This window comes from Tamandua tetradactyla, chromosome 3 (assembly GCF_023851605.1).
Source record: "Tamandua tetradactyla isolate mTamTet1 chromosome 3, mTamTet1.pri, whole genome shotgun sequence".
NCBI classification, from domain to species: Eukaryota; Metazoa; Chordata; class Mammalia; order Pilosa; family Myrmecophagidae; genus Tamandua; species Tamandua tetradactyla.
In genome coordinates this window covers 80,392,648-80,419,030 of record NC_135329.1, presented here as the reverse complement: position 1 = coordinate 80,419,030, position 26,383 = coordinate 80,392,648, and the positions used below count along the sequence as shown (strand labels likewise).

The 26,383-nt window shown below is 52.6% G+C and overlaps 1 protein-coding gene across 8 annotated transcripts in view; it reads right to left on the bottom strand.

The window, feature by feature from the left end:
* Positions 1–26,383, bottom strand: part of LOC143677424 (cilia- and flagella-associated protein 74-like) — a 126,910-nt gene that overhangs the window by 42,381 nt on the left and 58,146 nt on the right. For all 8 annotated transcript variants that reach the window (XR_013172603.1, XM_077153363.1, XM_077153365.1 and 5 more), the window contains 7 exons: positions 23,418–23,579; positions 22,548–22,721; positions 22,011–22,129; positions 17,729–17,795; positions 16,895–16,984; positions 12,802–12,957; positions 11,743–11,905 (listed from right to left, as the gene is read on the bottom strand). Coding sequence is in view for 7 of the 8 variants with exons in the window: in XM_077153363.1 (XP_077009478.1) it covers positions 11,743–11,905; positions 12,802–12,957; positions 16,895–16,984; positions 17,729–17,795; positions 22,011–22,129; positions 22,548–22,721; positions 23,418–23,579 (931 nt within the window). In the remaining variant the exon portion in view is untranslated. The remainder of the gene's footprint in view (positions 1–11,742; positions 11,906–12,801; positions 12,958–16,894; positions 16,985–17,728; positions 17,796–22,010; positions 22,130–22,547; positions 22,722–23,417; positions 23,580–26,383) is intronic.

The following is a 26,383-nucleotide window of genomic DNA, read 5'->3' as shown; positions in this document are numbered from 1 at the left end:
AAGGTTAATACCCACAATTGGGCGAGTCACATCTCCCTGGAGATAATTTAATCACGTCTCCAGCCTTCAGTGCTGCATAGGGATTAAATGAAAGACTGCCTCCGCAAGAAGGGATTAGGATTAAAGCATGGCTTTTCTAGGGTGCATAATCCTTTCCAACCAGCACAGTGGACCTTGATCCAATGTGACTGAAGTCTACGTAAACAAAGGGAATTGGACACAGAGAGAAGACCCAGGCAGAGCCAGAAACTGGAAGTCAATGGAATCAGGAGGAAAAGGGAGAAGGTGCCGCCACGTGCATGGCCATGTGACGGAGAAGTCAAGGAGCCCCAAAGAAGGATGGCCATCCCGAAGACACTGAGCCCAGGAGGAAACAAGCCTTCTCGCCTCTGAAACCATGAGCCAGTACATTCCTGTTGTTAAGCCAACCTGTTGCATGGTGTTTGTTTTAACCGCCAGTTAATTTAAACAGCCAATCTCCCATTTTTAAGGATTTTAGCCTGATGGAAGGTCACACTCAATGCCACTTAAGAAGAAAGCCCACGGTCTTGCCGGCTTGAAGGACTGAGACAGAGTTCAGATGGTAACTGAGCTAGCTGGAGAGTAAGGGGCAAGTCCTGGCAAGGAGAGAGCCACAGAGTGAGTTCTAAAACGTGCTCACACGCCTGGCCTGGCTGCCGAGTTCTGCACCCACCAGCCGCACTCCAAGCGGCCTCGCTCAAGCTGAAAGAACCGAACAGAAATTACAGCTGCTCCTGCCGCAAGGAAGACAGAATTTGGAGTTTGAATTCAGCCACATGAATGGCCTGCTGGAACAAAAATAATCTTTAGGGAATATAATCCAGAATGTCTGTAATATATCACTCACATTGTCCAGGATACAATTCAAAATCAGAGAGGCATTTTAAAAAGAAATATACACAGAAGTTAAAAATAATTGGATGGTAAAAGATATGCCAAGAAAATAGTAAGCATAAGAACTTTGGCGTGGTTAGATTAACATCAGATAAACTAGATACTAAGACAAAGAGTATTAAAAGAGGTAATGAGGGGCATTTAATAATGATAAAAGGGGCAATTAATCAGGAAAATATAATAATTAGAAATTATATATGCTTAGTAACAACTTTAAAAGGGACAGAATAAAAGGGAAAAATAGACAAATCCACAATCGCAGTTCAGATATTTTATGTCCATCTCTTTGAGGCAGATAAAACAACTAGACAGGAAAAAAATCATGAAGACACAGAAGCTGCGAATAACTTCCTCAACCACAACTTATCTCTAACTCTGCCTGGCACTGCAGAAGGCACATTGCCTTCAGGCGCCCAGGACGTGTGGACTACAATAAGCCTAGGCCATAAAAACAAGTCTCAATACATTGAAAAAGGATGAAATTATATAGCGTATGCCTTCTGACCACAATGATGTTGAATAAGAAACCAGTAACAATAAGGCACTGGGCAAATTTCCAATATTTGGAAATTAAACAACACATTTCTAAATAACCCATGATTCAATTAAGAAACCACAAGGGTAATTAAAAATATTTCAAAGTGAATGATAATGAAAAATAACTTAAAATTTGTGAGATTCAGCCTAAACAGGGCTTAAGGAAAATCTATAGCTTTAAAGTGCTTGTCTTTTAAAATAAGACAGTGACCTAATTTTAGAAAGTTACCCAATTTTCCAGCTTTTTAACCTTAAGAGCAAAGCAACTCCAAAGTAAGTAAAAGGAAGGAAATAAGAGGGGTAGCAAAATTCAAAGAAACAGAAAAACAATAAAAAAATCAACAAAGCCAATAGTTGTTTCTTTGAAAAGATGATGAAACTGGAAAGTCCACAGCTACATGGATCAAGAAAAGAAAAGAGAACACAATGGCCAATTGAGAAATGAAAAGGGAATTTCATACAAAACCTACAGGTTTTAAGAGGGCAATAAAGGAATTTTATGAGCTTTTGGCCAGGAAATTTAACAATTTAGATAAATAGAAAAATCTGAATTGTCCTATCTTTTTTGTCCTATCTTTTGTGTTGTATGGTGGGGGTCACATTTCCTTCTTTTCCCCTGTGCCCATCACTTTATTGCAGCACCATTTGTTGGAATTTTTCTTTCTTGGGTGGGGGGAGTGTGTGTGAATTGCACAGCCCAGGAACTGAACCCGGGTCTCCGGCATGGCAGGTAAGAATTCTACCACTGCACTACCCTTGCGCCTCTGAATTGTCCTACATCTTTTAAAGAAGTTGAATTTATTTATCAAAACCTTTCCCCACACACAGACCAAAAAAATCCAACTCCAGATGGTTTCACTGGTGAATGCTGTCAAACTTTTAAGAAAGAAATAACATTAATTTGACACAAACTTTTTTAGAAAATGTGGGAAGGAGGTGCCGAGGAAACACTTTACAATTTGCTTTTTGAGTCCAACATAACTCTGATACCAAAGCCTAATTATCAAGAAAGAAATGACAGCCCCATAATCCTCATGAGTATAGAGACAAAAATATTTAACAGAATATTAGCAAGTCAAATTCAGAAATATGTTGAATGGTTGGTACATTAGGACTAAGTTGGGTTTATTCCAGGAAAGTGTGGTTGCGTTGACATTTGCAAACCATTCAATGAGATTCATCACATTGACAGATTAAAAAAAAAAACATATGATCATTTCAATAGTGGTTTAAAAAGAATTGACAAAATCCAACATATTCATGATTAAAAAAACTCTCCAGGGACTTCCGGAGAAGATGGCGGCTTAGTAAGACGCACAGATCTTAGTTTCTTCCCCAGGACAGCTACTAGGGGAGTAGAAATGATACAGAAAGCGCCCAAAGCCACAACAGAGATAAAAAAGACAGCGTACCCCATCCTGGAACGGCTGGCTGGCTGAGAGAAGCTGCTCGGGTGAGATCGCCAAGGCGCGCGGGCTTCACCGGGCGGGGCAGCAAGCGGCCGGAGTCACTCCCTTCCCACTTCCCGGGCCAGCTGGGAGAATTGGAGAGGCGGTCCCATGAAACCGCGGCGGCTGGCGCCCACACCACGCGCAGCCCCCCGGACCAACTGAGAGAATTGGATCGGAAATCCCCAGGCCGCGGAGAACGGTGACGGGTGGGGGAGGCCCCTTCCAAACCCGTGACTCCCCGGGAACGTGCACTCTCCCGGCCGGGCCGCTGCCGCTGGCACCCTCCCTCCACGCTTGTCGCCCCGGGCCGACTAGGAAATTCGGACGGGCTTTTTCCCGGGCTGCGGCGGCTAGCAACCCTCCCTGCGTTCGGACCCCGGGCCGGCTCAAGCCGCTTCGGCTAGCGAACCTCCCGGACGGCGAGAGTTTTCCAAAGTTAAAGGTCCCACAGCACCTTTTACTGGTGGGACCCGCAGACAAATGTGTGCCACGAGCGCCACCTACTGGGCAGGATAAGAAAAACAGAACCCAGAGATTTCACAGAAAAATCTTCCAAACTTTTGGATCCAATACCCAGGGAAATCTGTCTAAATGCGCAGATGCCAACAGAAGATAACGGATCATGCTCAAATAACTGAAAATATGGCCCAGACAAAGGAACAAACCAATAGTTCAAATGAGATACAGGAGCTGAGACAACTAATGCTGAATATACGAACAGAAATGGAAAACCTCTTCAAAAACAAAATCGATAAACTGAGGGAGGACATGAAGAAGACATGGGCTGAACATAAAGAAGAAATAGAAAAACTGAAAAAACAAATCACAGAACTTATGGAAGTGAAGGACAAAGTAGAAAAGATAGAAAAAACAATGGATACCTACAATGATAGATTCAAAGAGACAGAAGATAGAATTAGTGATTTGGAGGATGGAACATCTGAATTCCAAAAACAAACAGAAACTATCGGGAAAAGAATGGAAAAATTTGAACAGGGTATCAGGGAACTCAAGGACAATATGAACCGTACAAATATACATGTTGTGGGTGTCCCAGAAGGAGAAGAGAACGGAAAAGGAGGAGAAAAACTAATGGAAGAAATTTTCACTGAAAATTTCCCAACTCTTATGAAAGACCTAAAATTACAGATCCAAGAAGTGCAGCGCACCCCAAAGAGATTAGACCCAAATAGGTGTTCTCCAAGACACTTACTAGTTAGAATGTCAGAGGTCAAAGGGAAAGAGAGGATCTTGAAAGCAGCAAGAGAAAAACAATCCATCACATACAAGGGAAACGCAATAAGACTATGTGTAGATTTCTCAGCAGAAACCATGGAAGCTAGAAGACAGTGGGATGATATATTTAAATTACTAAAAGAGAAAAACTGCCAACCAAGACTCCTATATCCAGCAAAATTGTCCTTCAAAAATGAGGGAGAAATTAAAACATTCTCAGACAAAAAGTCACTGAGAGAATTTGTGACCAAGAGACCAGCTCTGCAAGAAATACTAAAGGGAGCACTAGAGTCAGAACCGAAAAGACAGAAGAGAGAGGTATGGAGAAGAGTGTAGAAATAAGGAAAGTCAGATATGATATATATAATACAAAAGGCAAAATGTTAGAGGAAAATATTATCCAAACAGTAATAACACTAAATGTTAATGGACTGAATTCCCCAATCAAAAGACATAGAATGGCAGAATGGATTAAAAAACAGGATCCTTCTATATGCTGTCTACAGGAAACACATCTTAGACCCAAAGATAAACATAGGTTGAAAGTGAAAGGTTGGGAAAAGATATCTCATGCAAATAACAACCAGAAAATAGCAGGAGTGGCTATACTAATATCCAACAAGTTAGACTTCAAGTGTAAAACAGTTAAAAGAGACAAAGAAGGACACTATATACTAATAAAAGGAACAATTAAACAAGAAGACATAACAATCATAAATATTTACGCACCGAACCAGAATGCCCCAAAATACGTGAGGAATACACTGCAAACACTGAAAAGGGAAATAGACACAAACACCATAATAGTTGGAGACTTCAATTCCCCACTCTCATCAATGGACAGAACATCTAGACAGAGGATCAATAAAGAAATAGAGAATCTGAATATTACTATAAAGGACCTAGACTTAACAGACATTTATAGGACATTAAATCCCACAACAGCAGGATACACCTTTTTCTCAAGTGCTCATAGATCATTCTCAAAGATAGACCATATGCTGGGTCACAAAGCAAGTCTTAACAAATTTAAAAAGATTGAAATCATACACAACACTTTCTCGGATCATAAAGGAATGAAGTTGGAAATCAATAATAGGCGGAATGCCAGAAAATTCACAAATACTTGGAGGCTCAACAGCACACTCTTAAACAACGAGTGGGTCAAAGAAGAAATTGCAAGAGAAATTAGTAAATACCTCGAGGCAAATGAAAATGAAAACACAACATATCAAAACTTATGGGATGCAGCAAAGGCACTGCTAAGAGGGAAATTTATTGCCCTAAATGCCTATATCAGAAAAGAAGAAAAGGCAAAAATGCAGGAATTAACTGTTCACTTGGAAGAACTGGAGAAAGAACAGCAAACTAATCCCAAAGCAAGCAAAAGGAAAGAAATAACAAAGATCAGAGCAGAAATAAATGAAATTGAAAATATGAAAACAGTAGAGAAAATCAATAAGACCAGAAGTTGGTTCTATGAGAAAATCAATAAGATTGATGGGCCCTTAGCAAGATTGACAAAAAGAAGAAGAGAGAGGATGCAAATAAATAAGATCAGAAATGGAAGAGGAGACATAACTACTGACCTCACAGAAATAAAGCAGGTAATAACAGGATACTATGAACAACTTTACGCTAATAAATACAACAATTTAGATGAAATGGACGGGTTCCTAGAAAGACATGAACAACCAACTTTGACTCAAGAAGACATAGATGACCTCAACAAACCAATCACAAGTAAAGAATTAGACTAATTTTTGAATTAGTCATTCAAAAGCTTCCTAAAAAGAAAAGTCCAGGACCAGACGGCTTCACATCTGAATTCTATCAAACATTCCAGAAAGAATTAGTACCAACTCTCCTCAAACTCTTCAAAAAAATCGAAGCGGAGGGAAAACTACCTAATTCATTCTATGAAGCCAACATCACCCTCATACCAAAACCAGGCAAAGATATTGCAAAAAAAGAAAACTACAGACCAATCTCTCTAATGAATATAGATGCAAAAATCCTCAATAAAATTCTAGCAAATCGTATCCAACAACACATTAAAAGAATTATACATCATGACCAAGTAGGATTCATCCCTACTATGCAAGGATGGTTCAACATAAGAAAATCAATTAATGTAATACACCATATCAACAAATCAAAGCAGAAAAATCACATGATCATCTCAATTGATGCAGAGAAGGCATTTGACAAGATTCAACATCCTTTCCTGTTGAAAACACTTCAAAGGATAGGAATACAAGGGAACTTCCTTAAAATGATAGAGGGAATATATGAAACACCCACAGCTAATATCATCCTCAATGGGGAAAAATTGAAAACTTTCCCCCTAAGATCAGGAACAAGACAAGGATGTCCACTATCACCACTATTATTCAACATTGTGTTGGAGGTTCTAGCCAGAGCAATTAGACAAGAAAAAGAAATACAAGGCATCAAAATTGGAAAGGAAGAAGTAAAACTATCACTGTTTGCAGACGATATGATACTATACGTCGAAAACCCGGAAAAATCCACAACAAAACTACTAGAGCTAATAAATGAGTACAGCAAAGTAGCAGGTTACAAGATTAACATTCAAAAATCTGTAGCATTTCTATACACTAGCAATGAACAAGCAGAGCGGGAAATCAAGAAACGAATCCCATTTACAATTGCAACTAAAAGAATAAAATACCTAGGAATAAATTTAACTAAAGAGACAAAAAACCTATATAAAGAAAACTACAAAAAAACTGCTAAAAGAAATCACAGAAGACCTAAATAGATGGAAGGGCATACCGTGTTCATGGATTGGAAGACTAAATATAGTTAAGATGTCAATCCTACCTAAATTGATTTACAGATTCAATGCAATACCAATCGAAATCCCAACAACTTATTTTTCAGAAATAGAAAAACCAATAAGCAAATTTATCTAGAAGGGCAGGGTGCCCCGAATTGCTAAAAACATCTTGAGGAAAAAAAACGAAGCTGGAGGTCTCGTGCTGCCTGACTTTAAGGCATATTATGAAGCCACAGTGGTCAAAACAGCTTGGTATTGGCATAAAGATAGATATATCGACCAATGGAATCGAATAGAGTGCTCAGATATAGACCCTCTCATCTATGGACATTTGATCTTTGATAAGGCAGTCAAGCCAACTCACCTGGAACAGAGCAGTCTCTTCAATAAATGGTGCCTAGAGAACTGGATATCCATACGCAAAAGAATGAAAGAAGACCCATCTCTCACACCCTATACAAAAGTTAACTCAAAATGGATCAAAGATCTAAACATTAGGTCTAAGACCATAAAACAGATAGAGGAAAATGTTGGGAGATATCTTATGGATCTTACAACTGGAGGCGGTTTTATGGACCTGAAACCTAAAGCAAGAACACTGAAGAAGGAAATAAATAAATGGGAGCTCCTCAAAATTAAACACTTCTGTGCATCAAACAACTTCATCAAGAAAGTAGAAAGACAGCCTACACAATGGGAGACAATATTTAGAAATGATATATCAGATAAAGGTCTAGTATCCAGAATTTATAAAGAGATTGTTCATCTCAACAACAAAAAGACAGCCAACCCAATTACAAAATGGGAAAAAGACTTGAACAGACACCTATCAGAAGAGGAAATACAAATGGCCAAAAGGCACATGAAGAGATGCTCAATGTTCCTGGCCATTAGAGAAATGCAAATCAAAACCACAATGAGATATCATCTCACACCCACCAGAATGGCCATTATCAACCAAACAGAAAATGACAAGTGCTGGAGAGGATGCGGAGAAAGAGGCACACTTATCCACTGTTGGTGGGAATGTCAAATGGTGCAACCACTGTGGAAGGCAGTTTGGCGGTTCCTCAAAAAGCTGAATATAGAATTGCCATACGACCCAGCAATACCATTGCTGGGAATATACTCAAAGGACTTACGGGCAAAGACACAAACGGACATTTGCACACCAATGTTTATAGCAGCATTATTTACAATTGCAAAGAGATGGAAACAGCCGAAATCTCCATCAACAGAAGAGTGGCTAAACAAACTGTGGTATATACATACGATGGAATACTATGCAGCTTTAAGACAGGATAAACTTATGAAGCATGTAATAACATGGATGGACCTAGAGAACATTATGCGGAGTGAGTCTAGCCAAAAACTAAAGGACAAATACTGTATGGTCCCACTGATGTGAACAGACATTCGAGAATAAATTTGGAATATGTCCTTGATATCAGAGTCCAGCAGGAGGTAGAAACAGGGTAAGATAATGGCCTATTGGAGTTGAAGGGATACAGACGGTGTAACAGGACTAGATACAAAAACTCAAAAATGGACAGCACAATAATACCTAATTGTAAAGTAATCATGTTAAAACACTGAATGAAGCTGCATCTGAGCTATAGGTTTTTGTTTTGTTTTGTTTTGTTTTGATTTTACTATTATTACTTTTATTTTTTTTCTCTATATTAACATTCTATATCTTTTTCGGTTATGTTGCTAGTTCTTCTAAACCAATGCAAATGTACTAAGAAATGATGATCATGCATCTATGTGATGATGTTAAGAATTACTGATTGCATATGTAGAATGGTATGATCTCTAAATGTTGGGTTAATTTCTTATTTTCCATTAACTAAAAAAAAAAAAAAAAGAACGGGTAATTGGAGCTGAAGGGATACAGACTGTACAACGGGACTGTATATAAAAACTCAGAAATGGACAGCACAATACTACCCAATTGTAATGCAATTATGTTAAAACACTGAATGAAGCTGCATGTGAGGTATAGGTTTTTTGTTTTTTTCTTTCTATTATTGTTTTAATTCTTATTCTGTTGTCTTTTTATTTCTTTTTCTAAATCGATGCAAATGTACTAAGAAATGATGAATATGCAACCATGTGATGTTATTAAGAATTACTGATTGTACATGTAGATTGGAATGATTTCTAATTGTTTTGTTAATTCTTTTTTTAATTAATAAAAAAAAACTCTCATCAAATTAAGAATAGAAGGGAATGTCCTCAATCTGATAAATGGTATATACAAAAATAAAAAACCTACAGCTAGCATCATACTTAATGTAATATTAGTCAAGGTAAGAGGGGCAATTCTCACAAGTTCCATTTAACATCATGTTGACGGTCACAGCCAGTGCAACAAGGCAAGAAAAAGAATTTAAAAGGCATCAAGATTGGAAAGGAAGAAGTAAAACTGTTACTCTCCACAAACGATGATTGTAGAAAATTGTAAGAATTGACCAGAATATTTCGTTAAGTTACAGGATAAAAGGTTAAAATACAAAAACTCAACTGTATGTTTTATATTCAAGTATCAAAATGCAGAAAATGACATGAAAAATCAACTTCATTTCCAATAGTAACATAAGGCATAAAATACTTAGGAGAAATCTTATCAAAAATGTATAAGAAAAACAAAACCAAAAACGTATAAGACCTCTACATGGTAAACAGTTGTGGCAGTTAGATTCAGGTGTCTACTTGGCCAGGTGAAGGTGCCTAGTTCTGTTGCTGTGGACATGAGCCAATGGTACGTGAACCTCATCTGTTGCTGATTACATCTGCAGTCAGCTAGGAGGCGTGCCTGCTGCAAGGAATGATGTTTGACTTAACTGGCTGGTGCGTAAATGAGCGAGCGCAACGTAGCACAGCCCAAGCAGCTCAGCCTACCTCATCTCAGCACTCGCAGTTCAGAGCCCAGGCCTTTGGAGATGCAGAAAGGAATCACCCCGGGGAAAGTTGTTGGAACCCAGAGACCTGGAGAGAAGGCCAGCAGAGACCATCCTGTGCCTTTCCACGTAAGAAAGAACCTCAGTTAAAAGTTAGCTGCCTTTCCTCTGAAGAACTAACGAAATAAATCTCCTTTTATTAAAAGCCAATCCGTCTCTGGTGTGCTGCATTCTGGCAGCTAGGAAACCAGAATTGTAAACTATAAAACACAGCTGAAAACATGAAAGGAGACCAACCAGACGGGAGGACATATCGTGCGCATGGAGTGAAAGACAACGGTGCTAAGACATCGGTTCTCCCATGCTGGCCCCTTGTGCAACACGCCGCTGCTCAGGCTCCCACGCACCCGGCTGCTTCAGCACGGGGGTGCGCCCGCTCGCGGCTTTGAGGCTGTGCCAGCCACCCGGGCCCAGGGCCTGCTGCCCCAGCCGTGCCCTCAGTGATCCTCCTGCCTGGGCGTCTGCTGATGTCTGCTTCTGGCTGCCCCGTCCGTGGCTCTCCTGTCTGACCTTCGCCCCGGGTGCCATAAGGACTCCAGTCACAGGATCCAGACCCGCCTGGCCAAGACGGCCATGCCATGCTGAGTGGCTGCATCCAAAGGCCCTGCTTAGGACAGCCCCACGCATGGGGCCGGGCGAGGGCCGCGGACAGGATTTCCTGGGTCCTCTCGGGGTAAACCAACCCCAATGCCAACCGAGCTCGGGCCAGACTGAAAACTGATTCTAAAATTAATGTGAGAATACAAAGGGCCTCAAACGTCCCAGGCAGAACTGACCAAGAGAAGGTTGCCTGCACACCTGGCCGCAGGAGAAGCTGGCAGGAGGAAAGAGAATGACAAATTGGTGAGAACAGAGACCGGAAACAGGCCCCCAGCCAGCCCACCTGGGACAGAGGAACATCTTTTCGGTTCTTGTTGCAGGGACAACAGGGTGTCCGTGTGGGGAACAAGGAGCCTCAACCCGTACCCCACACCAGACACAACACGAGGCCACCGTGGGTCACACGCCTGACCACGGAAGCCAAAGCAGTAACGCTGAAAGAAGGAAACAGGAAAATGTCTTCATGACCCTTTGGGATAGGAAAAAAATGTGCTAAAACAGCACAAGGACCCTAAACCTCAAATGTAAGACTCATACATTTGCAAATATCAAAATTAAAAGTTTAAGCACAAGATGTCACAAAGACAGGAACCAGACCAGCCAGGACTTGGAGGCAGGGTCTGCAGCATCCGTGGCTAGCGAAGGGGTCAAACACCTGCGTCCGAGACAGATGCTGCGTGCACAGGGAAGGCCCATGGGGCACACACACGCGTGCAAGGAAGTGTGGCCACATTTCTCCAGGAGGCGCCCATGCAGAGCCTGCCCAGCGCACAGCCCGAGGCCATGCCGAGGCCTGGGGCTCACGGACCCACCCCAAGGTAGGGACCCACGCTGGGGGGTGCTTGGAAGTGCGGCCGCCTGGCGGAGGATGACCCCCTGTGGCCCGCTGGCTGCCCGCAAGCGGACTTCCTCACCGACCACCACTCGAAAATCTTGGGACAGCGCACGCCTGGCACCTCCCCACACCGCCGGGGCTGGGGCCACCATCCTGGCTGGACACTGGCCCCCGGGGAGCGGCCTCCCCTGCTCCTGAGCACTGTCCGGGGCACTGATTGCACCTCGGGGAATGGGGTGGGGGTGTGGGGGTGTGGGGGTGTGTGGAGGGTGCGCGGGGGGGGCGGGAGGCAGGGTGCGGGGTTGAGGGGTGGAGGTATGTAAGGGGGCATGTGGGGGCGGGTGGTTGGGGGGGTGGGGAGGGTAGGTGGGGGGTGGGGGGTGCCGGGGCGGGGGCGCTCACCCACAGGCAGGCCCTCCCCCAGCTCTCTGCTGCCCGGCTTTGCAGACCCCTTCTGGCTCTGGATGTCGGCCTGGGAGGACCCGTCGCCGTCCAGCTGCTGCTCGGAAAGGCTTGGGAGGACTCTCTCGTACAAGCTCTTATCGTCAGACAGCAGGAAGCTGCTCTGGGGAAGGGCACGAAGGCTTTGCTCGCGACCTGCCCAGCCAGCGTCCTGCCCTCACTACCCATGGGCCGGCCCCCCCGTGCCCCCCACCTTCCCCCCAGCCCTTAGCTCGCCCAGGGGCCCTCTGCGGCCCCGGCCTGGGGAGCCTCCAGTTGTCCCTTTTTCTCCACCCACAAGGACCCTTCCCCACTGTAGGCCAGGCCGCTCGGTCCTTCCAGGCTGGCCCAGGCCACCTCGTCTCCCGGACCAGCTCCTGCTCCCCTGAGCCCGGCCTGAGTCCTCCCTGGACCCCCCTCCCCACCCCACAGTGCCCCTGTCTACTTAAGACCGCACCTCCCCCTGCCCACCCACTCGGCTTCCCCCCATCTGCCCTTCCCCCTCCAGGAGCAGCTCTTCTCCTGAGGTCCAGCCATCGGCTCCCCCCTTCCGGCCCGGCAGCCCGAGCCCTGCCCACCCACGCTGCGTCCCCGCCCCATCCGGCCCCTCCTATGGTGGAAGATTCCAAGGCCTTTGCTCCACGGGAAGTGTGCAAAGTCCTTCGTGGATCACACAACTGCCAGGGCAGGAGGGGACTCCTCATTCAGGAAATCATCAAAGAACTGAGAAGCGCACGGAGCAAGGCTGAGCCGCTCTCCCCGGTGCCGCCACCCACCCCCGCTGCAGAGCTGCCGGCTCCTGGGGGAAAGAGGGCCCTGGCATGCTCTGTGGAAGGGCGGGAGGCTGATGCTTTCGCCTGTCCAGCAGCCACCCGGGGACCCCTGCCACGCGATTGGTGTGCAGAGGGGTGACAGGGCTGGGCGGTGGGGGGCGGGAGGCGGCAGGGCCCAGGGAGCCCCGGTCCATCCCCCCCCAATGGCCACGTGGCAGCGCGCCTGCCCACCCCGCGCCCCCCTCACCATTTTCAGCATGGAGGTGGAGGTGTCCGGCTCACAGGTGGGGAAGAACTTAAATTTGGTGCCCAGGCCCCCGATGTTGGTCAGCCTGATGGTCCGGGACGCCGTCTCCCCCACCACGAGGCTACCGAAGTCAACGAGCTGCTTGTCGAGGGACAGCTGTGGAGGACACGGGCAGGGGCTGGTTAGTGCACCAGGCCGGGGCGGCAGGGGGCGGGGGGGGGCGGCCAGGGTGGTGGGTGCCGTCATGCACCCTGATAGAGCCCAAGGGAGCCTGGCCCCCCAGTCCTCCGCCCTGGGCAGCCACGTGGGCTGGGCACTGCACAGCTGGGCAGGGCCCACCCCGGACAGCAGGTCACGCATGATCATGACATGTTTGTGGCAAGTGGCAGAAAGCAGGCGTGCCCGGACGCAGTGCACCTCGCCCGAGGACAGATGGCTGCATGTCCACAGCAGCTCCATCCACTGCGCCCGATGCCAGAGGCAGCCCGGTCGCCCTACACCAGGGATGGGCAAACAAATGGGGCATCGGCTGGTGGCAAGTTACTCAGAAATAAACAAAATGACCCATCAGGCACGAGAGGACATGGAGAGACCCTAACGTGTGCCACTAAGCAACGGAAGGCAGCCTGAAAAGGCCCTGTAGGAGCAAGTCCAGCTTGGTGACACTTGGGACAAGACCAAACGAGGGTCAGCAACGCTCAGCGGCTGAGCTTCCCAGGGGCTCGGGGTGTGTGGAGGGGGCGGCATTTCCAGGGCAGTGGACAGTCCTGTTGGCACTGTGACCAGGCATCCTGGCCACAACGCGGTTGCCCCAGCCCGCACTGAGCCTCATAGCACATCGGTGTCGGCTCGTCGCCATGACTCATGCGCTCATGCGTGCAGGACATTGCCAACGGGGAATGTGCATGGGACGGAAGAGTACCAGGAAGTCTACAGGCTTTCTGTTCAATTTTTCTGCAAATCTAAAGCTGCTCTAAAAAAATAAAGCCCATTAAAAGCCATACCCGACTGAAATGAAGTGACCGCAGACAGGCCACGGAAGGGCCACAGATGGGCCACAGACAGACCACCGATGGGCCATGGGCGTGCATGCTAGGGACCATGGGAGGTGGGGTCCGTGGCACCCGAGCCCCAGCGAAAGCCTAGCCTGGCCCTATGGGACCGAGGAGCTGCCCGAGGGCTTGGGGGCTGGCAAGGCTCACGGCCCCCAGCACAGGGGTGTCGTGGTGCAGCAGGCAAAGTCCACCGTGCAGGGCTCTGCAGGGTGCCCTGTCTGCAAGGGCGGCGTGGCCTCGGGGCCAACCCCCAGGACCTCAGGCCACACCGCGCCCCTGTGCGCCCACCCTCCATGGGCTTTTCCAGCACTGAGTGTGGATGACCAGAGCTCCACGCCCCTTCCCATGCTCCTGCATTGGCGGCGCGGCCAGGGCCGGAGAGGACAGTGGACTTTCCCCAGGGAGCAAACCAGAGTCGAACCAGAGACCTGCTTCCCATCACTGAACGGGCTCCCTCCCCCCTCCACGGGGGCTTCACTGTGAGACCCTCCCCTGCCCTCCATCACATGTGCATGGGCACGTCTGCATGCGTGTGCATGCTCGAGCCTTTGGGCATCTGTGCATGTGTACTGTGAGAGTGAGCATGTCTGCACGTGTATGCATACATGGGCAAATGTGAGCGGGCACATTTGTGTGCATGTGTGTGCACATGCAAGCGTGAATACGTGTCTGCCTGTGAATGTACCGTGTGCAGGAGCACAGCTGCTTGCACAGATGCATATGTGCATATAAGTGTATGAGCACACATGCGTGTGGATTACCTGCCTCTTTGTTATGGGTCACCAGCCTTCAAGAAGCAGGGTTGGCATGGACAGAGAGGGCCCTGGGTCCGGGCTGGAGGCAGTGCCTGCTTGGGGAAGGCTTGGTGCCCTGCAGGGAACAGTCAGTGGGGGTGCATGACAGATGCTCTTTCCCATCTGCAGTGTCCCCAGGTGGCCAGGTTTTGGGTGACCTGGGTCTTCACCCCTACCTCAGCTGGGGAGTGATGTGGCCTGGAAGCCCTTGGTCGAGGGGGTCAGGGCAGCCCCCACCCTGGGCGCCACCTCTGAGAGAGACAAGCACCGTCTTGGTCAGGCGGCTGCCCTGGTGCCTGGCACCTTCACCTGCACCTGCTGATCCCACAGCTGGCGGGCAGGGGCGCTGCGCTAGGGTGGGGCTGGACCAGGCCCCCGGGCATGTACCCACGCTCAGCTGGAGCGTGCTCTGAGGCACGAACCCAGGGACCAGCCAAGAGGGCCTCTCCTTGCCACCCTTGGGGCAACACTTCCTGGGGTGGGCCCGGCTCCCAGTTGGGGCCTTGGTTCACAGCCATGTGCCCTTGGGGGTGCCGTGCCACCCATGGGGAGCAGCACTGCCCGAGCCGCTGGCTGCTCTGAGGAGGAGGTACCCCCCTGGCGAGGGACACACTCAGGGACCTGGGAGACTTGGCCACTGCGCGGCCTGCAGGAGACGCGATGGCCACTCAGCAGTGTGGACGGGGCCATGCGGGCAGCCGTCAAGGGCTGAGGGCTACCGGGGCCGTGCCTGGACAACCGAGTACCAAGAAGAGCAAAGGCTTAGATGATCGAGACCCACTCAACACAGGTACGTACACCCATGGACCCACAGTGAGACTGAGATAGGAGAAAAGGACCGAACTTGCACCCAGGGGTGTGGCCGCCCTGCGCCCTGGACGCTGGTGGAGCAGGAGCGGAGAGAGACGCGCCCAGCCTGGGGTCCCACGGTCAGAGGGGCCACTGGGATGGCAGAGGCAGCACAGACACCCCTGCACGCGCCCCTCAGCTGGCTCAGCAGGAACCGCCAGCGCTGCGGAAACCTCGAGGGGAGAGACCAAGGGAGATGGGGTCTCCGTGCAGTGCCCGGTGCAGGCGGTGCAGCCCCCTTGGACGGCGCTGGGTAGTCCCGCCAGAACAGGGCTCCCACCATCCAGGCTGAAGCAACACGCGGTGGAGGGACACGCAGGGAAACCCTGAGGAAGCAGCTCTCACCCTCGGGACATGGGGCTGCAACACAAGGACCAGCCTGAAAAGTACGCACGCGGGCGGATAACCTGGATGGCGAGGTTCAAGGCACAGAAGAGGCAAACATAGCACCCTTGGCTGGGTCCCAGCAACAAAGTAACAATTAGGAAAGACAGTTCCGGGACCGCTGGGCTGGGTGAACAGGGACGGGGCACACTCATTACTTCATCACTTCATTACTTCATTAGTGCAGAATGTCGGATGGGGGTTCCCGGCCCCTCCCTCTCCTGGCACCGCACCCGAGTCAGAGCACTGGGCCCCCTGCCCTGCTGCTGTAGGGTGTGTCCATGTGACTTGCTCAAGCCAAGGAACTATTGGCTGGTGAAACGGGGAAACGCCTGGCAAGTGCTCAGGCTGCTGGCTGTGGTTCCCTGGGCAGCACGTGCCCAGGTGATGCTGGCCCTGGACCACCAGGGGCCCAGCCCAGAAACCTCCGCGGCTGCCCACAGCCCAGTCAGCCAGAGCCCAGTCCCAGCCCCGCTCTCAAAGCTGCTGCGTCAGGGCCGCCTGTCACGCAGCATCACTGTGCAAGAGCTGACTAACACGGTTAGGACAGACAGTGCCCTGGTGGTGCCTGTAGGGCAGCGTCTTTTCTTTCTGTCTTTCTGGAGATACAGCTGGAGGTTTTTAAGGGTGAGGTGTCATGTGACGTGATGCGGGGGGAGGTGATGCAAACATGGCAGAAGCTGGCAGTCACTGCAACTGGGCAGTGGGGACGTGGCTATTCTGTTCTTCATTGTGTGAAATTTTTTTTCATTAAAAGAGGAAAGGAGTCAAGGGGCACAGCCAAGAGCTATGGTGGGGTGGCAACTCCCCAGACAAAGCCCCCTGCTCCACGGGCTGAGGCAGGTGCATTCCTGGACCGCCTGTTGGCCTGAATGCCCATCTTCCAGAATCCCCTGGCCCCCGGGGCACCAGGCCCAACCCCGCCCCGGAGGCAGCCCAAGCCCCTCTGCCGTCCATCTGTGCCCCTCGCGGGCTCCCGCCTGAGCCCCAGCCCAGGCACTGCGAACTCACACTGCATTTCTTCGTTGAGCATTTCAGTGGAACAGAAAATTCGCCTGTCTGAGCCAGAAACAAGACGTTTCCTTCTAGATCTTTATTTACCTAAAAAAAAATTTAAAAACCCCAAGCACCGCCCACGTTTATAACTTTGCAGTTAACATGCTGTGCCTGCGTCCCAACCTGTGCCCGCAGGGGTGCCTGCCCTGGCAGGGCACCTAGTGCCACCAGGCAGGCCTGGGCCTTTGAATGGGGAGGCACTGCATCACACCTGTCACCTTGGGCACCACATCACACCTGTCACATGGTGCACCTGTGTCACACCTGTCACCTCGGGCACCACATCACACCTGTCACATGGTACACCTATCACATCTGTCACCTCATGCACGTCACACCTGCCACATGGTGCACCTGTGTCACACCTGTCACCTTGGGCACATCACACCTGCCACATGGTGCACCTGTGTCACACCTGTCACCTTGGGCACCACATCACACCTGCCACATGGTGCACCTGTGTAACACCTGTCACCTCATGCATATCACACCTGCCATATGGTGCACTTGTGTCACACCTGTCACCTCATGCACGTCATACCTGTCACTTTGTGCACCTGTGCCACACCTGCCACCTTGTGTACCTGCATCACACCTGTCACCTTGTGTGCTAGATAAGCAGGTGGGATTTTTCTGAGTATTTCAAGAACACATTGAATAGTTTTTGGAGACACAGCACAGCTGACAGGTCCTCGCCCTCCCTCCCTCTCTCCCTCCCTCCCTCCAGCTGGTCATAAGGCGGGAGAGTGGCCCCCCCTCGCACCATTTGGCTCTGGTGTCCAGACTCACCATGGGCTTGAAGGTGACGAGCACGTCACAGGACATCCCGGCTGAGAGTAGGCCCGGCGGGTCGAAGCTGTGGAGACAATGAGCCGTGGCGCCGTGTGACGCCATGTGTGCAGACGTGAGCTCCCGCTGCACGAGGTGATGGCACGGTGAGGGTGGAAGGGCTCTGTGGGGCAGCCACTGCCCGGAGCAGGCGCTCCCGGGTCCCTCATCCTGCCCTGTCCCAGACGTCATGCTCCCTGCTCAGCCGCCTGCGCCGAGCCCGAGGAGCAGAGGGGTCCAGTGTGTTCCCTGCAGCTTCCCCAGTGCCTGGAGATGGGCAGGCAGGTGAGCCTCGTGCAGGACCCCTGGGGCACCCTGCACTGGGGACACTCAGCTCCGAGGCTGGGTGAGAAAGCGTCTCCTCTGAGAGGTCCCCACGCGAGGCCTGTTTCCACAAGGTTGGATTTTGCCTAACGTGCTGGGTTTAGAAATATGCAAGCTGGAAACTGAATATTGAGACTGGCTGCACCTCAGTTCCCATGGCAGCAAACCCCAAACCTCTCCATTTGGGGGGGAAGACTTGGGTCCCAGATGACAAAGGAGCCCCAAGGACAGAGCCCCCTTAGCGCGACGAGGAGGATCGACAATTACCAACAGACATGGCCAAATGTCAGGGCCAGACACAGGCCAAAGCCCCAGAACAGATGCCACAGTGAGCAGATGAGACTGTACAGGACACACGGTGAGCACGGTTAGAGGCAAAGATCCAGAAACATAGACATGAGAGAGGAACAGGACGCCATCCAGAAAGGACGTAACACAACTTTTAGAAATAAGAAGCAGAGAAACAGAAACAAAAACTGAGTCACTCCACCGGCCGACCAGACACGAGCCGAGAGAGAGGTGGCTTCCTGGGCGACGGGTGAGAAACAGCTGGACGCAGTGGGGGTGGGGGGAGGTTCCAAGGGGACCAGCACACGGAGAGGGGGCGAGACGGGGGGATGTGTGAGGAGGTCAGGGGTCAGGCTGGGGAGTCCCCACGCCTGTCCAGGCCTGGACCCTCGGACTCAGGATGAAAAAACTCCATCCTCACGGAACGCTACTGGGCCGCGCACGAGCCTGAGAACAGAAACGTCAGAAGCAGCCGAAGAGAGCTGGGTAACCCCCCCAAACCCAAAGCCGAGCTCCCAATAGCACCAAAAGGATAAACATCCTCAGAGCCTTGGGCTTCCAGGCTTGGGGGCGGGCATGGGGGGACGGCAGCCACCCAAATAGGAAGCCCTCGTGCAGCCCCCAGACAGCCCCCAGCTCAAGCCCCAGCAAAAGTCAGTTCCCCAAGTCCAGCCATCAGCATGACTGGCCGGTGGGGGGAAGCCCCAGGCTTCAAGTTAGGTACAAGGAGAGAGAGAGAGACGCCGATTTCAGCAGATGCCTCTGGAGAGAGCTGGGAGGGTCTGCAGGGAAGAGAACGGAACAAACGTTCTAAGGCTGACCCGAAACAGAACAGAACATGCAAAGCACAGAAAAGCTGGGAGCCCGTGAGTCAGAGCAGACCACAGGGCAGGTAGGGGGTGGAGGGGGCTGGGGGCACCTATGGAGCGAGGTAGGGGTCCTGCCACCCCCTCCCCTGGACAGGATCAGCACTTGACTCCACTGACAGGTGGACGCAGGGATGCATCCCCAGCCCTGACCACTGCAGGAGCTGGAGGTACTGACCACAGTAGCCACAAGCCCACCCTCCAGCCAAGTCTCAGCTTCCCGTCCCCAGAACGGAGCCAGAGTTCCAGGGCCGGGCAGGGAGGGGGCAGGGGAGTCCGGAGCATCTGCAAAGGGCCCCAAGAGACAGAGCCTGTAGGAGACAGGGCAGGGCAGATGCCCAGTGGATGCACGCTGGGCAGCGGGCACCAAGGGAACTGTGATCAGTCCATATGACAACTCACTGAGTCAACTAAGGAGCCAAGGGACCGTAAATTGAGGGAAAGGAGGTGAAATGTCAATGTAGAAGGAATGATGGAGTGAGAAAATAAATATCTGGCAGCCACCAAAGCAATGGCTGGTTCAGGCACGTCATGAACAAATGCTAAGACTGGTGGGGACAGTCCGGTGTGGGGCAGCATCAGCTCTTCACAAAACGCTTATTATGCACAAGGGGAGACAGTAAGCAACTGCTCGGTGGAGAACCTGGCAATTACCAGCTAAGTGACCCGAGGTAACGTCACCACCACGGGGCCCTCTGACAGGACGCACCGAGAAGGACACAGGATACTTTCCAGAGCACTCCTACCAAAAGGCATAACCCAAACCACGGATGGGAATGTCAGATGAACAGAACTCATCCTACAAATGTCATCCTACAAAGTAGACGGCCAATTCTCCTAAAAACTGCCAAGGCCATGAAAGAGGGCAGTGGGGGCACCCCTTCAGATGCCAGGACAGCGAGACACACGACGATGCAGCGCAGTGGCCGGCCCGGGCTAGACCCGAGGGAAGCCCAGCGTCTCATCCCTGGGAAAGTGGTGAAACGGGGATGAGTTGTCGTCGGTAGTAAGTTTTCTGATTTTGGTCACTGCTGTCATCTGTACAAGAACGCCCTCGCCCCTATGAGACACCCGATGCATTTCAGCGCGGGAAGGGCAGCTGCGGCCTGAGGCCTGCGCTCTGACGGAATGCCCACTCCAGGCCCGAGGAGAGGGATTCGTGCTGCTTCAGCTCCGGGGATACACTGAGATGTTAAAAATGCTTGGAATCAAGGTCACGTATCCAGAATTTACTCTCAAAAGGCTCAGAGTAAAAACAGTATCTGTATGTGACAGAAAATGACATGTTAAAATTTGAGTCACTATTAAATGAAAGAAACAGAAATTATGTTTTTGCAACAAACAAGAGAAAAAAGAACTGTGGCAACAGATAAATAACCAAAAATAACAAAATAAGAGGGTAAAAGGAAATCCAATTATATGAGTAAGCACAATAAATGTAATCAGATTTAATTCTTCAGTTAAGTTAAATGTATTAGAAGATGGGGGGCTTTAAAAATGTAGTGAACACTTTTATGAATCAAGAGCTCAAAGCAGAAATACAAGATCTTTGGAAGAGACTGCAAAACCACGGGAGATCCCAGATGTGAGCGGACAGAAACCAGGGAGGGAGTGCAAGAGCAAAAGAAAACTCTCTCTGGGGAGGCAAACCTCTAAGCAGAAGAAAAGAAAGAGGCTGCAGAAAACACAGTAACCACCACAGGAAACAAAGTAGCAAAGCGGCGAGACTTAAAGGGGGACAAGGAGAAGGTGACGGACATCAAGGACCAGCAGAGCAGCTCTGACACCCGCAGGGGCCCAGGAGCAGCAGGGAAACGTAAACACACCCTTCAAGGAAAGGGTCCGGGAACGAATGATGGCTTGAACGTCACGTGCCGAGGCACTAACTGCCTGGGGAAAGGACCCAGGAAGGGCAGTGTCGCATCACGGTGACAAAGAAGGGAACCTGGGCAGCCAGGCGGAGCGCTCGAGCCATCTGAACGCAGAGGGCTGGGGCTGGTCTTGGCGAGGGCAGCTTCTCCATGGACCCCCGGCCGTGCACAGACACACCGCTGCCCGCTCTGGTGATGGCACAGCTGCCAACACAGACACGGACACCCGTGGAGTGGGTCTTCTGTGGGGGGGCCTGCCAGGACGGGCTTCGGCTCCTGAGGACCCATGGGGCTGGCCAGGCACTGGGCTTCCAAGACAATGAAGCCGGTGACACGAACGTGGGGCGCGCAACAGGACGGAAGTCATATAGCAATGAGAGCCAAGAGGAGAGAGGGAAAGGGGACAGGAGATGGAGGATACGGACGCCCTGCCCTGCAGCCGCTGGAATCAAAGACTGCTGTAACAGAGTCACAAGCATATTTAACAACCCAAAGAAATAGTCTGAGCTACTAAGCCGAGGCGTGGGAGCGAGGAGAAAAAGAAAGTACACTCCATTCATCCTCATCCCCACGGGGCCCCACAGCGTGTGTGCAAAGGGGTGGGGGCGGATAGTATCACACCCACCAGTTCAAGTGGAGGCCAGAAAGGGACCTGGTGGGACAGAGCCGCGGACGTCCCGAAATACCAGGAGGGTCACACGGAAAGCAAAGCGAAGCTGATGGGCAGAGAGGGAAAGCTCCCAGCCCAGGAGGCCAAACTGAAATGCCCGCTCCGCTACTAGTGCCAGAAGGGGCAGGTCTGAGGGAGGAAGCCCTGGATGGAGCAGCGGGGCCACAGGCGCCCCCGGCACAGACCCCCGGCTCGGCACCTCCCACCCCGCCCCGCCCCCTTACTGGACGTGGATGAAATCCCTCAGGTGCGCCTCCACGCCCACCAGCTTGCAGAAGTTGATGGAGTAGGTGGCATTTATCAGCTTGATCGTCTTCTTGTACACTCGGCCAACGTCAAAGTCCTGGGGGCGCCAGAGCAGGGGTGGCTGCCAAGGGCCCTCAGGCTGCATCCGGCCCTGCTGCAAGGAGACCCTCCCCCGCGGGAGGGTGGCTGCGGGCCCAAGGCAGGGGGCAGGTTTCAAATCAGGAGGCCAGAGCACAGCAGGGCCAGGCCAGGAGTTCCCAGGGGAGGGCTCCCCAGATTGAGATGGTCATGCCCCAGCCACGTTCAGTGAGGCGCGGGGGGTGGGGGAGGAAGAGGGCGCGGGGGAGGGGGCACAAGATGGGAGGACGGGTTGTGGGGGACTGGACGTGGCAGATGGAACACGGGGTGCAGGGGACGGGATGCAGGGCATGGGGGTGGGGCGCGGGGGCGGGGTACAGGCATGGGGTCGTGGGGTCGTGGGGCTCAGGGCGTAGGGCGCGGCCGGGGCCACTCACCTTGAAGTGGATGAGGCCGGGCTTGCTGTTGAAGGGGCGGCCTGGGCCCCCGCGGCCGTCCGCCCCCCGCCTGCGGCCCCGCCCCCCACGCAGCCGGGCCCCAGTGCGCGCCGGGAGGGCCTCGTCCAGCGCGGAGCCGCCCAGGAGCCTGCGGTCGGCGTCTTCCCTGGGCACCTGGGGGTTTGGAGACACGGCCCGAGGGGCGGGGGCGTCCCTGAGGCCGCGGTCCTTTCTCGGGAAGAAAAGAAAGAGTGAAAAGGAGGGAAACGGAGAGGCCCAGGGTCCGGGCCGACTTCAGGCCACGGGAGGTCTGAGGCCGCTCTGCGGGAGGCGCTGCGTCCTCGGGGGGCAGCCGCGGGGTAACCGCAAACCCCCGCTTTCTCCTCGTTGACGGGCCTTACTCCCGGGACGGCGCCCCGGGGCCTCCGCTTCCCGCCGGCGGCCCACGCGCCCGGCCCCACGCTCCCATGGCCCCCCGCCCGGGTGCTCGCCCCGTCGGGCAGGGCAGGGGCGGGTGGGGTGCGTCCCCGTCCCGCTCGCCTCGCGGCCCCCAACACTTGGCCTTTCCCGAAGCAGCAGGACCAAAGGGGCTCCGGGCCGCGGGCAGCACCCCTCGCAGGGTCGCGGAGGGCAGTGACGTGGGGCACGTTTTGAAAAAGGGCGGCCAAAGTAAGTCTGAACTCGCGCCTTGTTCTGGGACCTGCCTCCCTGATGGTAAGCAGAGGCTCGGCGCTGCCGCTGCACACCCCGTCCCTGCACGGCCGACCACGGCCCAGCCTTGGGGGGCGGGGGCTGCAGCTGCGGGAAGCGGCCACGCAGCGGGGCGGGCGCGGGCAGGGAGGACGACGGCAGGAAGGCGGAGGCTGTTACCTGGCGTGCCTCGCAGTCCTCGTTCCAAAGCCCCAAGATTTCCGGCTGGGCCAGCGTGTCCACCTCCTGGCTGGCAGCACCGCCAGGGTCCCCCTGCACGGACTCGCTGGAGATGGCTTGCACGAGATGAGTGGCTTTGGGGGGAGCGGGGTACTCGGTCTCCTGTATCCGGGCGAGACAGACCACGGGGCTGGAGGGTCCAGGGGCTGTGCAGCCCTGATTCGCCCTCCGTGTCAGGAAAAATGCTTTCTTAGGCCTTCACCAGGGCGTGTTCGCTACAGAAGATGTGACTATACGAGAAAGTGAGCCCCAGGGGGACCCATGGGGGAAAGTATCGCAGCTCGTGCAAGTGCTGGCATCGGCTCACCGACCCTTGCTCACTCGTTTCTAGCTTTCCTCGTCTCTGTCTGCCCTGCAGAGCCCTCCTGGCGGCTGACCTGGGGCGGCAGTGCTTTTTCCCTCACCCATTCGTGTGGGACCGGCAGACGTGGGGACACGGGTCAGCCAGGCAGCCGGTCCTGCCCTCCCTGAGGAGGGGTGAGGAGGAGGCAGTGGGGGCCCAGGCGAAGAGAGGACTGGGGGTGGCGGGAGGCTACTCAGGGGACGGCCGAACAGGGACTGGGAGTGTGTGGCCAGACAGAGGTGGTGCAGGAGCAAAGGCTCGGAGTGAGGGAAGCCCGCGGTGGGGGCCAGGGCTAGGGGTGGGAGACGGAACTGGCACTTTCCGAAAGGTGCCGCCCAGAGCTGAAGAAGCCTGAGACCAGCTCTGCCCGCCACGCACTTGGAAGGTGCAGCCCTGCCCTTCAGGCCCCAGAGCAGGGCAGAAGCAAACGGCCAAGCCCACCCAGGAGGGCTAACGGGAGACCTCACCCCACGGCCCCAGGGGAAGGAGAGCTTGAAATGGATCCGCCTCCTGCCGAGGGCTGCCATGTGGACCAGCATGGAGCAAGTCCTTGTGTGAAGAGACAGGTGGAGGAAGGAGGAGGGAGGGAGGAAGAAATAGATGGGGGGGTGGGTGGAGGTTAGGAGGGAGGGAAGGAGGGACACATATATGGATGGAGGGAGGAGAGGAGAGAGGCAGGTATAAGTAGATGGGTCAATGGATGGACAGATGGATGAATGATGGGTGGGTGAATGGACGGAAGGAACACTGCCAGTCTCCAGGGTTGATATTAAAGCATTTAGCATCAGCATGAATATTCCACATGTATGTGGGGGGCTGGGGGTTCACTCCACCCCAACATGGGACAGCTGGAATCTGGTCAGTGGCCTAGGTGTGCTACGTCAGAGCCAGGTAAGTTGGCTCACGTTAATCTTGTGAGGTGATGCTCTAAGGGTGACAACAGCCCGGTGGATGTACCTGATTCCCCGAGGGGACACCATGGGCGTGGCTTCCTCACAGTGGGGGTCCCAGTGGGGGTGTGGCATGGATAGTGGCTTCTGTGGACAGGAGGACGTGGAGGTAAAGAGGAAGGGAGGGAAGGACGGAGAACATGTGTATGGACAGACGGATGGGTGGAGGGATGGAGGGGTGGGTATATGGAGACATGGATATACCAATACGTCTGCACCCTCAAGACAGGATTAGAACACAGCTTTTCTGGGGTGCATAAAAGTTTCAAAGCAGACCTATTGTGGGAGAGACCTTTTGATGATGTTGTTTCCACACAGATGTGACCCACCCAATTCAAAGTGGGTCTTTATCCTTTCCTGGAGCCCATTATGAGAGGAAGCTCAGAGACAGAGAGCAGAGAGATGAAACCAAGTGAAGGACACAGAGAGAAAAACGCGCTGGAGATATGGACGAAACCCACAGGACACTGAGAGCTCAGAGAGGTGTCCCTGGAGAAGCAAGCGAAGACATGGAACCCAAAAGCAGTGGAGCCTGGGAGGGAAGGACAGCAGATGCCACATGTGCCCTCCCATGAGACAGAGGAACCCCAGAGATGATCAGCCTTTCTTGAGTGAAGGTACCCTCTTGATGGCCTAGGTTTGTAACTTGTAACTTAATAAATCCGCATTGTTAAAAGCCAGCTTATGTCTGGTACATTGCACTTGGGAGGCTTTCACAAACGGAAACACCCTTCAAATAGAAGCTGTAGAACAAGCTGTCCAACAAACCATCCCACCGGTTTGTAAATCACGCGCCGAGTGTTTTAGAAGTGGTCGGTGTCAGTTTTCCAGGGCTGCCGTGACAAGGTCACCACAGTTGGCCTGAACAGTGGAACTTGCCGGCTCACAGCCTGGAGACCAGAGTGCAACCCCATGGTGCCAGCAAGGCCATGCTTTCTCTGGGGGCCGGCCCATCACACAGGGACTCTCCCCTGCCTGGTTTCTACTGCTCTGTGCTGGCCCCTGTGAGCACTGAACGTCCCCTCTTAATCAGGCTCCCGTGGACTCAGGCCCACACTGCTTCGGTTCAGACCCCCTGAGGCCCCACTTCCAGGGGCTCACACCCAGGAGTGGGGTTCCAACTGAACACAGCCTCCATGCGGCTGGTGACGCAGTGCCCAGCGGGGGGTCAGCTCCCCGAATCCAGGGGCCAGGGTGCACAGGAGCTCTGGGGGGGCCCAGACCTCGCAACAAGCTGACCTTGTGGCCCGCACCCCCAGAGCCCCCAGGTGGGGGGTAGCTGGGGCCCGCTTTCCACGCTGCTCTGGGCTTTGCTGCCCAAGTCTGTGGTTCAGGGGGGCCAGGGCCCCAGCTCCCCCTCTGCACCTTCAGGCGCCCACGGCCTCTGCGGCCTCAGCCTCTTAGGAAAGTGGATACCTGTGCAGGGCTCCGGGCAGCACAGGGACACCAGGGCCTGCTTCCATGAGGGCGGGGGACGGCAAGGGGACTCGCCAGCCTGCCCCCTTAAGTGGCGGGGAGAGCCGGGAACGGGCACCCCACCGCCCCGTGCAGGGTGGGGGCTGGAGGGGCAGGTGCAGCTCTGGCTGAGGGAGCTGGGAAGCGAGCAGGCGGCT